Source organism: Parambassis ranga, chromosome 12, assembly GCF_900634625.1.
Source record: "Parambassis ranga chromosome 12, fParRan2.1, whole genome shotgun sequence".
Taxonomy (NCBI): Eukaryota; Metazoa; Chordata; class Actinopteri; family Ambassidae; genus Parambassis; species Parambassis ranga.
In genome coordinates, this window is record NC_041032.1 from 14,410,318 (window position 1) to 14,425,263 (window position 14,946).

Here is a 14,946-nt window from a genome sequence, read left to right on the forward strand (position 1 = left end):
TAAAAATAAAAATAAAAATAAAAATAAAAATAAAAATAAAAATAAAAATAAAAATAAAAATAAAAATAAAAATAAAAATAAAAATATCGTTGTGATATCTAGTTGGAATTTTATTTTGGCATTTTGTGGCCGAAGTTCCGCCATCTTCCTGTGGACCGGGAGGGGTCACGTGGGACCTGAGGGTGCGTTCAAGTTGGGACTAGGAAGTTGGTATTTCCTGTTTTCCAGAACAACATTGAAGCCGGAAGTAGTAGCCTGGACAAGTATCTCCTAAATACGTCCAATTTATAGTTTTGTATAAACAATTCTTCCAAATACCCTTTTTGACTGGCATAGTGAAAAATATGTATAATTTAAACAAGATCAAAATATCCTGCATGTTTGTTTTTTTAAATAAGGTCCCATGTTGGTCTACAGGACAATCACACAGAGGTAATATAACAATAAACACAAAACAACAGTTCATTACCGCTTCGTATAAATTTATTATCAATATGATTTTATCTTTACTTTAAAGCTTTTCAAAAAAAGATGAGGGGTGTTTTAAATCTCATGTTTTCGTATAGCTGTACAGATACATATGCATGCATACAAAAAGCACAGTGCTGTACATCCAAGCATTACATTATTTTCCCTTCTAAAAAACTAAGGATCTGTGTAGAAATGCCATCTTATAGATATATAACAAATAGTTTCTGGAGTGAAAAATTCAGCAATACATTTGGACTGGTCTCACTTTGTTAGGAACCTCATGTTGTCGTATATATATATATACATACGTGTACATAGCAAGCAGCTTTATATTGTAGTGTTCTATAGGGAATATGCACACATATTAAACTGAAGCACAGTAAAACATGATGTTTTCTGCAATGTGATTTAACAAGCATCATTTTAACTGGTAAAAAAAGTGACTGATGATTTACGACACATGACAAAATAGAGTACCACATAATTTATTCAAGCTTATATTGTATTAAATCCTTATAAAGTTGAATGAAGATTGTTAATCAAAAATGATTTTGGATGTTCAAAAATCAGAGAACACCGCTGCACTGTGATCAGAAAAAAAATCTCTTACAAGAGAAGAAATTGAAAAATAAATAACAGCAATCCCCTGACTTCAAACAATGGTTTTCACAACCATTGTTTGAATGAGTCATCCAGTGTTAGTGTTTTATTTGTGTGTGTGTCAGCCTCGGCGTATAACACACACTTTGTAACGTCCCACACCTGCCTAGTGAGAGGGCTGGGCGAACATGGTGGCAGTGTCAACATAACCGCTCATCGCCTGAGCCTGAATGCAGCTTGTAGGCTTCTGTGGAGTTATAGTAGTGTAGCAGCTCTCTGTTGCTCCGTTTGTCTCCTGGTTGTCACAAAGGCACATGTCCACCTCTTCCTCCATTACCTCTCTGTGCAGCAGCAGCACGTTGTCAATGTCCACCCCCTTCACCTTGCTGTAGTCCTCCCCATGGCACAACTGGAGGCAGTCTTTTCCGTCATGGCGCTCTGAAGAAACCGGATGAAGAAGCACCCGATCTTCCTCATTCACCCTCTGGACTTCAACATACTCAGTGGACCGGAGACTGGACAGGTATGTACAGGCAGGTGCTTCTTTGTGGCTGATGTTGGAAATGTTGACATCGCTGTGAGCCTGGAGGTGCCACCGGGCATCCGTCTGGAGCAAGTGAGGTCGCTTGTTGCTTAAGCAGAACTTCCAGTAGTTTGATGAAGGAGTGTCTTTGATGTTGTGGCCAGCCTGAGAAAGGTCAGAGGATAAGGAGTCTGCAGGCAACAGGGTGTCGGAAAGGTAGTGCTGCTGCTGCTGCCAGGCTGTCTCTAGTGTGTTGGGATGATGTAGTGGGCTGGGGCTGTACTGAGGCAGGGGAGAAAACACAGAAGGCCAGGTCTTCACCCTCCCACTAGACATATCAGGGCTAACCATGTCTTCATGGGACTCATCCCAGTCTGCCTGCTGTGTGTGCGCCTCTGTCCCCATCCGACCGCCCTCCTGATCCGTTTGTTTCTCTTTTACCTCTCCACACTTATCCATCAGCAGGGTGTGGCTGTCGCAGCTGCCTCGGCCTGAGTCGCTGTCCGACGCAGAGCCCTCGGATTTAAGGAAACCATCATGTAGATCCTTGCTTTCCTCCAGCATCAGTTCATGCTCCTCTGGGATATAAACCTCTAGGTACTCCACCAGCAGGTCCTCATAGTTAGATGACATGGTTGGAGGGAAATCCGACACCACTAGTGTGCTGAAGACCTCATCGCACTTGCCGTTCTGCACAGTAATGACATGAATGGTCAGTTTTTTTTAATTGATCGTATTATTTGCAGCAGGTTAAGAGAGAGAGACAAATGTTACCTTGAGAAGGTGCCTGTCGAATCCTTTGATTTTAGGTCCAGGGACAGGTGGCAGAATGCAGTGCTTCAGGCTAAGACATAAAAAAACAACATCTATGTTAGCTTGTGGGCAGCAGTGAAACATCAGTGGGATGATAATTAGTCATTGTGGTTATATAAACATGATTAATTTGACACTGATGCATAATTTCAACTGTTTGCAATATTCCATTATCGCTTTGATGTTTCATATCATGATGGTGCTGCATAAAAAAACCTCCGCCCACTTATACAATCTTACAGCTATCCCATTAGATCTTTTACAGCTAAACAGTTTTAAGATTTAAGCATGAAGAGGTCCCGATCAGCCTTACCTGCGGATGTTCATGTGTATCAGCCATATGAGGATGAGAAAGATGAAGGCAGAAAAGAGTGCAATAAGCAGCCACACCGACCTCTCTCGGGTATAATCTGAAAAACACCAACAAATGTGATTGTTTTAGCACAATTCAAAAGGGTCCCCAAAAGGTTGGAGAGGGTCTTAAATAGTACAGAAAGTGAGGTGCATGATTTGTGGTAACTCACATTCAGGAACTTTGACATAGGACGTAGAACTCCAATCACTCCAAAAGCCATGATCGGGCTTACAGTTCACTTGAACAAGGTATGTGCCACCTGACCGCAGGCTGTAAATGTTAAAGGTCTTCTGCTGGCCTGCATAGTGCATCTAGAAGAACAACACACAACGCGGACACAGTTTAGCAGTGCTGGAATATAACTACTTTAATGTACTTAAGTAATTTTTTTTACATATTTATACTTTAAGTAAAAACAATAGTGAATACTCTATTACATTTTGCAGCTATTATACTATACTTTCTACTCCACTACAGGTCTACAATGTTTGTTGTTACTTGTTACAGTTTAGATGTTGCCTCGATCTACACAAAAATATGGATTGTGTTGCTGTCTCAAAAGTTTAAACCAATCAGGTGGCTCTATCAGCTCATCCAATGATCAGGTGGCTCTATCAGCTCATCCAATGAAACAACTAATTGTGTGAGTACTTTTACTTTTAATACTTTAAGTAAGTAGTAAGTAAGTACTTAAGACTTTCACTTAAGTAGGATTGTTGACGAAGCAGTGCTTCATTACTTTGTCCACGACTGGAGTTTAGTCAATCGAACATGAGGAAATCATGATCTACACACCTCCCACTCACTTTCCCCCTCCAGCTTGACACGGATCTGGTAAAAGAGAGTGATCCAGCCAGACCGGGTGTCAGCCTTATGTGGTGGTTCCCATGACACCCGAAGGAAAGGCCAGCCTTTGTCCTCCAGTATAGTCGCTGTTACCCTCTCTGGAGGATTAGGCTGGACTGGAGAAGGTAGAAGGAGAAAGTGAAAAATCCAATTAAAGGAAATTCTATTGCCAAAAGACAAGTGTGTGGTGTAGACTGTGTCACAATAAACCCATTGACACCTCCAGCGGTTAAACCCTGTCACTGCAGGAGGGACCTAGAGTATTTCTGTTGATGTGTGTGTGTGTGGGTGGGTGAGTGACAACATAACAGAGATAAATGACAGTTTAGGCTTTGAGTTAGCCTCTAGGGGACATATAATTGACAATGGTGAAATAAGACAAATAGATAACGCTTTAGCCTGATAACTATATCAGCTGCAGCAGTACAACAATAAAAAACAAAGGGAAGACGTGCACCTTCAGATAAGGAGCCTCAAGGGCAAAGCTTTTATATATATATATATATATATATATATATATATATATATATATATATATATAGGTAATGCTCCCTTTTGGATATTTCATGACCCTGAACAACTTGCCTTTGTATTTAGTACTGTAAAACATCCCTTTAATATTTATGGGTTGTTATGTACTATAAAAAAAGATCTGCTCCTTATTTATGTTTAACCTGTCTGTTAAAATAATCTGTATTTGAAGTGTGTACAGCTCAGGGAAGCTCTTAGATTGCTGCTCATTGCTGCCAGTCTAAGAATTAGAAACAGCTCAATCTTCACACTTAAAAATATTTTTTCACGTTCCAACACAGCTGGATGCTGTAAAGACACTCACAAAGGCGAAAACAGTGCAGTTACTGTGTGACTTCTCTCCACATTATGGTGGCTGGCAGCTAGTGTTAAGGTGAATTTCCAGTGCCTACCATGACAAAATGACAACGTAAGGAATCTGAGATTATTTAGGAGTATGAAAATTAGAAAATATATAAATGCTTTTATCACAAGTTCACTCTAATTCATTTAGTATATTTGTATTCAGGACTATGCCAAGTATTTTTTTTTAAATGGCGACCTTCAGTTAGCAGCTAGAGGGATGTTTAGAACACTCCAAGAGCATTAACCCAGTGTGTCACCGAGCAGCTGTGTGGGTGTGTGTTAAAGTGCACTTTTTTTTTTTTTTTTTAAATCCCTAGGGGAAAACTGTGTCTGGGACATTACGCTAAATGATGAGAACCCCACTCCACCCCCCCACCCTGCGAACATTATTTCCCCTCACCAATGTAGACAACGTCTATATCCACAGAGTCTGAGAAGGTGCTTCCTGCAGAATTGGTGGCCACCACGGTGATGTTGTAGTTGACCCAGATGGACGTGTCGTTCTTGTTAAAGTAGCAGGAGTTCGCCCCGGCTGTGCGATAGTCAGGACACTCGTATACCATCTCAGAACTGCAAGGGAGGCAGGCAGAAAGGGTTTTACTCACATGCATAAGTTACATTAGTAGAACAGCCAGCAGTTCATGTGATGTGATACCTCTGTAGACAGACAAGAATAGAGGATAAGAGCAAGATAAGTACAGGACAGATTGTTCTAAACTACAGACACAGATCTAGAGCCAATAACTGTGACAAAAAAAATATTAAAAGTAAAGCACAGCTGTGGTGCTTAAATGAGAATCTTGACATTTTTTTTACTTTTCCTTACTTTCAGGTTGTTTTGTTTTAAAGTGCTGTATGTCAGCAGAGCTGGTGAAGAAAATTCAAACTGCCTTTGTCTCAAAAAACGCAGAACACAGCTGACATAATGTATTGTTACAGCTGAAATGCAACACACAACAGAAACTGTTCTGTTCAAGTAGCTTAGAGATGTCTGGCGCCTTAGGACTGAATATCAAGAAATAATATGATACATATGTAAATGAGAAGTACTAATATTTAGTGGCCAAAATTCTGCCCGCTTGACTGAATTGTCAGCTGACTGCAGGTCAGCCGATTAACAGTATTAGCTAACGACACTAGCTTGCGAATGCTAACTGTAAGGTTCACTCACGCACCTTGCGTGGGACCCCAAGGCACGCTAATTATTAAAAATAAATATGAATGGTGCTCTATGGAGAGAGACCAATTATTGTAGACTTAGTTTAGTTTTGTTACAAACCGTTGAAACATAGGAATACGTAGTTAGAAAGACTACACACCTGAACGTCATGTAAAGTTAACTATTTGCAACAAACAGCGACTTTCTTTATTTGTAAAATAATCTGTTGAATTTCAGGCATCATATGTGTAATTTAGGGTGCAAGATGGACCCATGGTGTCCTCTGGAGGAGCATGAAGAGGCACTCTACATGTAAGTCTAACTTTAAAAGTAAAATCAGTCTTGTAGGACATAAAACAACCCTTCAAAGAGGCGTTTACTGTGCAGTTAGACATTTTAAAATGCTGATGCTGAATGCTTAAAACTTGGGAATCCTGAAACAATGAGCAGCAATTAATTTCTCTCATTACAACAGAAGATGATTATCTGAAATGAAAATCTGAGATCACAGTGAAGGTTTTCTGCACATTGATGTTCTCCAGCTGTGTCTATTATCATTGGCTCCATTTGTTGTGCTACTGGAGGGGAACAGACATTCCACGCAAAACTTTGAGTTAAAAAAAAAAATGATAATAACAATAATGTCACGTCCACCAAATCATAATTTATAGAGGGCTCTAAAATATTTCAACATCACAGTGAGGTCTGAGGTCCCAGAAACATGCATTTCAAGCATCATTACACATATTTCCATACTGACCTTTCACACAATTTCTTAAAAAGGATTGGACTAAAAAAAGTATTGGAACACTGATCATATGGGAATCTGAATCTGCTCCTCTGTCTACTGCGGACCAGATCAAACCTTCTCAGCATTCAGTTCACGAGTTACTCACTTTTCTTTGCGATAGTATAGGGCGTAGGTGGTGCGCAGCCCCCAGTCAGGGCCTGGCTCCCACCAGCAGGTAAAGGTCTCTTTTTCTGGTGAACGGCAGCTTGTCAGTGTGGGTTTCCCTGGCATCCTATAATCTAAAGACAAACGAGAAGAGGAAATATTGAACAACTTTTTAAATCAACAAAGGATGTAACCCCCTAAATGCTTGCTTTGCATTGCAGTTTTTCTAACATCATATTGTCTGCAAGAGTTCAGATAAAGTGATGCAGTTTAGCTTCATTAGCCTTGTAAGAGGATACGGCCTAATACTGGGGGTGACATTGCTTGCATATTGTCAATGTTCTGGTGGTGGTTTCTGTAAGGATTAGAGGATGGAATGCAGGCGCTTGAGTGAAATTCATCCTTGCAGAATACCTACAAAAAAGCAGGTAGTGCGTTCACATTGTTCTAGTTTACTACAAACTCCAATTACCAATAACTGGACAACCACACTGGAAAATGTTCTCTCTTTGATGTGAATTGTGAATAATTTACAATACACACAAAAATGTCCCCAGGCAAGCTTATGAAGGCTCCTGTTTCCTGTAACAGAACAGGTGTCCTAACTCACTGTCAAAGCCTTAACAAGATGCTGTGTTTGGCTATATAGGCAGTCACTTACGTGTTCCATCTGCATGTGTCATAACAAATGGCAGCAACAGCAGCAGGATGATTTCCCCAGCTTTCCTCATCATGGCAAGTTTTAGCTGTTGAGAAAGAAATAAAAAAAAGAGAAAGGTGAGAATAGAGGAAATGGCCTACCTGTGCTCTTGACAAGCTCCTTGGCCTAAGATGTTTAGGAGCAAAACTGGCCACGACGTAGGCAGCGCAGATGTTTTTAAGCCATTTTTCAGACTGAAGTGCACAATGAGATTCATTTAAAGCATCTGAAGACTTTGTCTCATGAGGTAAAGTCGTGCTTAGGAAAACATTTGGATAATAATGCAGCTGGAAGTCGCTTAGCATACACGACCTAAACAAAAAAATCTGAACAAACTAGCCTAAATGTGATGACCTGGATCAAAAAAAAGGTCTTATACAGGAAATGCACACTGTTTCACTGCAGATTAAAAAAAAAAAATCTGTCAGTCTCTGAATACCTCTACCAGCTGGCACATGCAGCGTAACTGATTGCATAACATTGCAAGTTCTGGCTTTTGCCTCAACAACAGAAACGCACACACACACACACACACATACACACACAGCAGGCAGGGGGCTGGGTTGTGTTGCTGATGGCAAGCCTGAGTCCTCATTGCATGACTTGAAAATATGCATTTGTCTAGCCATGTGCAGATTTATTAGATATTACTCAGCATGGCCTTGTAACCCAGGAAAGGAGGAGCGGAGGGGATAACACAGAGGTTAAAGAGATGGGGGCAGTTAATGTTGCATCAGCGAAAGCTGAAAGCTGGCAGAAAATACTTCCTGTCACATGTTTTCTCTGGTATGAGCTGCTTCTGAATACTCTTATCATGTTGAATATGTATCTCGGTGTCCTCAGGCTGCTGAAGAATGACCTTAAAGAAAAATACCATATAGACTGAATTAGTTGTATTCTGTTTGAGGATGTTGCCCTGAAACTGTCCAACCTTGGCAAAAAATAAAACATCAGGCAGGCTCAGACATTAAGGGGGCTGGCTGCCTGCTGGGTAAAAAGCAGAGTGAGGAAGATCAAACTTGTAACAGCTATAGAAACCTCAGAAATGTAGCTCTTGAATTGAATGGTTGAAAAAGCCCACATGACAATCTGTTTTATCGGGTTCCAGGATCTGTGCTTGTAGCTAACCAATCAGTGTCCTGTGAGAAACTATAAGTTAGCCTGTGACAGACAGACTGATGCACATCTGGTGCCACAGGGTGTTCCTGATTTTGACAATGTGACGAGACCGGTCCTAGAGAGGTTTATGTGACATAGCCCTCAGAACCCCCCCAAAGAAATAGCCTGGTCTCTGTGTGTTCCAGTTGGTTTTCCAGAGAGCGGTCCAGATGCTCAATAAACTGCCTGTGGATGCATTTGGATCGACATACAACCAGTCACAGAAACAGCAGCATGTGACGTAGGTGAACCTAGTATCAACAGAAGACATCCGAAACCGTGTGACGTGCAGTAGGTGCACTGGTGCATGACTTATGCCGTCTTTGCTATTAATAAAAAAAAACAAACAAACAAACTAGAAAGTCTAAAGTGTTATTAGGAATTCTGCAAATATAAGTCATCACATAAAACCCACCCCAGTTTAGATAGAGGGTTATGTGTTTATAACAGGTTTTATTGCTGTTCACAGACAGGTGCTAGACTTTATACTGTAGAGAAACATGAGCGCCCTACGATGTGACAGGTCCTACAACACCTTTTATAAAAGCATTGTGCTGTCAAGGAAAAAAGAAAACAAATGCAAAACCCGGGCTGTCACCTGACGGCATTTTTGAGATCCTCGCTTATTTGTTTCTTATTTGCATGTGACTAAACATGACACTGTCCATCATTTACTATGTTGTGAGGTGGACTATTACATCTGTGAGAAGTCAGCTTTCAAGTAGCTTCATAGGAAACTCTTTTATGTGTGTTTAGGCGTGTGTGTTGTTTTTAGCAGCAGGCCTCTTGGGTGGAAACATGCAGGATCAGTTCATGGTACTTACTTCTAAGAATGTCAACACTACACTACACTAGTCTAAAATATCACTCTAAAGACAAGTTTCAACATACAATGACACATAAATCCCCCTCTCTACAGTCTCTTCTTGGCGTTAACCCTGTGAGCATTTCACAATACTTCCAGGTAAGTTCTACATTTAATAACATGTCACAGGAATGGCCTGGAGGGGGGGTGTGTGTGTTGCCTGCTGCCTTACAGTGGAGGGAAGCCTGTTTTATTGCACTTCCACTTTTATCAAGTTACTCTGACCGGCTTGTCTTTATGGTGCCTTAATTTCAAAAACGTCATCATGATCTGATAATTGGCATTAAGATCAAGGCACTGGATTAGCCTCCAGCTGCATATAGCCTTCTTACGTAACCACTAGCCCAAACTGCTAAGCTGCTAAGCTGGGAAACGGAGCTAGCCAACAGAGCGATCCTCCTCCCCCTCATAGAAGAAAAAAAACACAGTCCTGCACGTAAAATTCGAAATGTATTTTTCTTTCTATTATATTCTCTATAACTATTAAAGAAAGTGAACATATCTGTAGAGGATTGCTTGCTGAGTTAAGTGCTTAAGCAAACACGGAGACCTTGTGAATCACAAACAGCATTCAAAGCACTGGTGTCAAACATGTGACCTGGAAATAAGTAACCACATTTAATGCCAATTACCAAGAAAAAAATCAAAAGTTATAGAGAAGCTGGTGTGCTTTAAATAAAAATCAGCCCAACGCAAATAACCCAACACACAATAAATCAGAAACAAACCAGACTGGTCAGCGTAAGGCTAAGATCTCAGGCGAGAGTAAACAAATCAGGATTGATGGCTGTCAATGCCCTCATAGTATGAAACGGTTTGGAGTGGATGCGTTTTAAAGGATGTGAATGTAAACACTGATCATCTGGCATATGGTTGAATAGCAACAGCCCGACCTATATCAAAGGTAATAATGGGATGTTTCTCATGCAGGGTCACAATGTCCTCAGGAGGGCTGAGAGACCCAGCTGAGCAACAGGCAGGCCTGTTTCTAAGAAACCCGCTTCTCTCATCTGGAAGGTCTTAGAGAACAAGCAAAGTACACACCATACCCTCAATGATTTACTGCATGTTGCACTCACAGATTTCGGTTTTATATTAACTTGCATTTAGTGCAAATAAAATAACCGCCTTATATAATAAATCAAACTAGAATGCATTGACTCATTTTTTCCCATGGTGCATAGTTTACAGCTCCATTTTTTTAACAAGGGAGTGTAGATTCACAAAGTAGACTAACAGGTTTTGCGTGTGGCTGATCGCTGTCATGGTCCCCTGGCCCTGAGTAAATAATGTATCTTTTACAGTGTGTTATTTTGGTTTGTTGAGCAGTTTGACTGAGGGAATACATGACATATATATATATAGCACATATCAGCCCACCTGAGCTCATAGGAGAATCTTTACCTGTGATCCTTGCTCCAACTGGAACAAGCTAAGCACTTCCTGGAACCGTAAAAAAACTGGTTTGAACACCACCGCCAACGCCTTTCTAGGAACAATTTTTTTCTCAGTGTCTCATAAGAGAGGAGAGCGAGAGGAGCAACATGACGCAGGAGCACTTTGATTTTTGTGGTGTTAAAAGTGTTGTCAACCTCAAAAGGATAAAGTCGTACCGCCAGTGAAGCACAACCTGTACATGCTGTTGTTTTCAGAATGAGTTGTTTAGTGCTACATGAAGTGTGAGAGCTCTTGAAGAAGAGGAAGACTAAAAAAAAAACATTTCTCCTTGGAAATGGAAAACACGGAAACAATCAGACCAGCAGCCGTGAATAAACGGGGAGCCCTTCGTGACATGAATTAAGTTGTTGTGTCATAAAACCAACACTCCAAGCCACAAGCTGCCCATTTCAGTGACAATACCTGCAATGCTTCATTGTTGTTTGTGGAACTGTGCTTCCTCTTTTCTAGGGCCAATCTATCCTGTGACGGTGAGTGGGAAAAAAAAGACTTCAAGGACGGCAAACCACGCAACCCTTTATGGCAGCAAGTGATAATAATGGACCCACTGATCTTTGACCCCATTGAAGTAAAGAAATAGGTTGGCATGTTAAAGGGAAGACTTGCTGCAGTTACTGTGTTTCTATTAGTTTAAAATGATTTTTTATAGGTATAAAAAAAAAAAGAAATTTATTAGTCCCACAATGGGGAAATTGCTTAAGGCAGCCCAGCAAAGAGCACCATACACCAGTGAGTACACTGGAGTCTATGCAGGTAAAGTGACTAGGGAGAAGTTGGGATTGAACCACCAACCTTCTGGTTATCGGACAACCCTGCTCTACCACTGAGCCACTGCTGCCCAGTAGATCTGATTTGGATGTGCGTGGTGGTTCTGCCAGGACTGAGTTATTTCTGCAGGTGTGTGCTCGTCTGATTGTGGGTGTACAAACACCCCATGTCGCCCCAATGTTTGCTTATCATTCATTTTGATGAGCCGAACTGTGTACACATTGAAAAAGGTGAGAGGGGAACAACAACAACAACAACAATGAAGCTGTTCCTCACACATCAACAACAACAACAACATCAGTCACCGGCGTATTTTGGTGCCGCCGTCACCACTACGTGAATGTCAACAAAATGTTAATAAAAGTTGGAAGGACATTTTTCCTGCCTTAGATATGACACCTGTCACTGGGTGTGGGCCGGTCAGCAGACACAAACACACATATTACTGAGCTTAATATAAAAATAAACTACTACTACTTTTAAAAAATGCTTTAAATACCCAGAGAAAGGAAGTGTGTCGTAATGATTACAGCATGTCCATCACTTGAGCAGGCTAAATAAAGCCAGAGCACAGGAGCAACAGTGGAAAAAGTCAGTAAGCTGCAGGCAACTGTAATCCAGTATTGAGTTGATCAGTCTGGTGCTATAAAGGCACCAACTTCTTCCTAACTGGGCTGGAAGCCAATATGCATGGAGCATCTGTTGGAAACTCTCCTCCACCTCCTCATCATCCTCATCCTCTTAACTGGCAACCCAAATATGTCTGTTATCTAGTTCTATTAAGAGATTCAGTCACTTACCTGCAGCTGACAGGAGTTTTCACTCTCTTTTTTCCGCGCATTGACCGTGGTGGCTCCGCTGAAGACCTGAAACCTCCACCTGAAACTGCTTTTCTTGTTGTTGTTGTTGTTTTTTTTTGTTTTTTTTGTTTTTTTACCGGGATGATTGCGGACGATTACGCACGAACATTACCGAGCGTCCCGGGCACCCTATTGCTGTCTTTTCACTGAAAGAAATCGCAACATCCACTGACTGCGCCTCCGCACCTCTATAATCCTAGAGGCGGGCGGGGCAGAGGAGCCCAGCCTCCCGGTAAACTCCGCCCGCCCCGTGTGTCAAACCGCCACAGACCCTGTCCTGGGCTGCGTGTTTTTATTTATAGGCTGGATTCAATGAGAATTGCTCCAAATTAAAGATGAAACAAACAAAAAAAGATCTTTGTTGATGTTTTAATTTGTTTTATTCACAGTTTACTCTGTGCATATATTTTTCTTTTTTCTTTCCCAAATCAGAAAGTGAAAGAAAATGTTATTATTTGACCTATTTTAGACTCACTCACTATTATTACCCACCCTGAGTGTCTCAGTTTAAGGCCATGGATCATGCTGTCACTGGTGAAACAGCCTCAAAACATTTTAAAAGTCACCCTCCTGACGGAGGTAATCTAAAATCCTCTGAAGTCATGGTTACAGGACATGGTGTGTGTGTGTGTGTGTGTGTGTGTGTGTGTGTGTGTGCCTGGGATAGAGTTGCAAGTCTGATCGTTAAGGTAACTTTCCAGGAAAATTAGTGTGTGTGTGTCTGTGTGCGAGAGTGGGAGTAAAACACAGGTATGTAAGGATCCCCGGCATCCTTTCAAAAAAAATGTAAACATGTAGCTTATCTGTTGCTTCCATCAGAAACCAGGCTTTCCAAGGATCCCGCAGCTACAAAAACAGGCGTAAATATAGTGCACAGACAAATCTAACACGTCCCAGATGCAGATTGGGTTTGCTGTTTTTCAAACCTCTCTCATCACCTCTCTGCTCAGCTCAACACATGGTGCCGCTACCTTAGTAACTTCTACAGGCTCTACATATGAACAAATATTGTAAAACACATTGTGAACGATGTGTCCTGCTAAAACAATGTTTATTCTTTTACCGGTTCCTCTTATTGAGAGCTGTAAACATACTGACGTCTCCCAGTGTTGGACATCTCTCCAAGGCTGTGAGTCACTCTCAGTTATTCATATGTTAATGTTTGAGTGGGAGTTTATCTCAACTTTGACCGTTTGATGTGAATATGTATATATACACCTATTGTACATTTATTTAGTATGTACATTTGCACCCAGTTCTTTGAAAATATAAACGTCTTTCTTCTGTACATGCCTCCTGTGATAAATCATAAGTTGTTTCTTAGATTCTAAATCACCAGTGGGAGCAACATGAGCTGTCGCTCCCTGCAGATACAAATCACAGTTTTACAAAAATTTTTGAGGCAGACTTTGTTTCCAAGGAAACGGAGACAGCTGGGACAATAGAGAAGCAGAGAGATTCCTTCAGGGATCTTCAGGGATCTGTCTGTGTATCCGATCATTGTGTGTGCAGAGCTAAACTTCCTTTTTTGCTCATTGTTGTTGCACTTTCTGGGAAGCCACGCCTACACAGAGAGAGATCACATGCCACAAAAAAAGATGATGGCTAAGGGGATTCCTGGAAAACCTGTGGGCTTATGGTACAGATAGAGAGGTGTGTGTGTTTAATAGAAAGCACAGCTAAGGTTTTTTTTTAATATCTGTAATATATGCAGATATTGTGTGTACACTCATAGAACAATTCTGCTTTCAGACAGTGACAGCCTTCTATCAAGAGAGGCTTAGGAAATCTCTGGCCCTCCCCTTTTCAGCTCTACTTAGAAGCAATAGTGTTATATAATGAAGCCATCTGCTCTCACATCCATTCAAAAGTACCATTATGTGACAAAGCCATGTGTGAATGTTTGAATATGTGAATAAGGAAATAAACACAATTGCATCTCATTCATTTGTAGCTGCTCAGGAGTGTGTGTGTGTGTGTGTGTGTATTATGGAGATTTTGTTTTTGTCAGCTGTCATGTTTTCCCTTGTATATTCACACGTGTTTCAAAGCATGGTGGAGAAGCATGATGAAGAGTCAGAGGTGGAGGTGTATGGCTGAGCTGCACGTCTACCTCAATAAAACAGCGAGCTGCTGTGATTTTTATGTTACATTACTTGAGAGCAAGACTAAATGTAACAATCACAACTATATAGTGACACCTTGTGGTGTTTTGGTGGAACTGCTTTGAGACATTTGATGGTTTCATGGCAATAAAAACAAGCCTGTTTTTGTTGATTAGATTTCAGTAAAATCTTCAGTAGTTATACATTCCCAACATACAGCTTATCTACCGTTTCAGTGGTCAGATTTACACAGTCATGGAAACATAATCCATTCAAAATGAGTGTTTGTGTTGGAATAATAATAATAACTTTGATCTGGTATTACAACTTAATCTCCTCTGAGGTGGCGAGCAGTGACCGAACAGGGTGAACTATAGTTTGTTCAGATAAACTTGCAGAAAACAGAGGAAAAAGACAATTTTCTTACTAAATTTATTCTGAACATCTGAAAAATACTCAGCATTGGCACTGTATCAAGTGCTGTGACACAATGA

General features: G+C 40.9%; 1 protein-coding gene across 1 annotated transcript; it reads right to left on the bottom strand.

Annotated features, from left to right (window-relative positions):
* Positions 1-473: 473 nt before the first annotated feature.
* prlra (prolactin receptor a) lies at positions 474-12,520 on the bottom strand. The gene is made up of 9 exons (XM_028417488.1): positions 12,288-12,520; positions 7,200-7,284; positions 6,540-6,672; positions 4,885-5,054; positions 3,558-3,724; positions 2,932-3,073; positions 2,721-2,817; positions 2,369-2,438; positions 474-2,284 (listed from the first exon to the last, which is right to left on the bottom strand). Exons 2-9 carry the CDS (start codon positions 7,270-7,272, stop codon positions 1,238-1,240), a joined length of 1,899 nt encoding a protein of 632 aa, XP_028273289.1. The 5' UTR covers positions 7,273-7,284; positions 12,288-12,520; the 3' UTR covers positions 474-1,237.
* Positions 12,521-14,946: the final 2,426 nt, after the last annotated feature.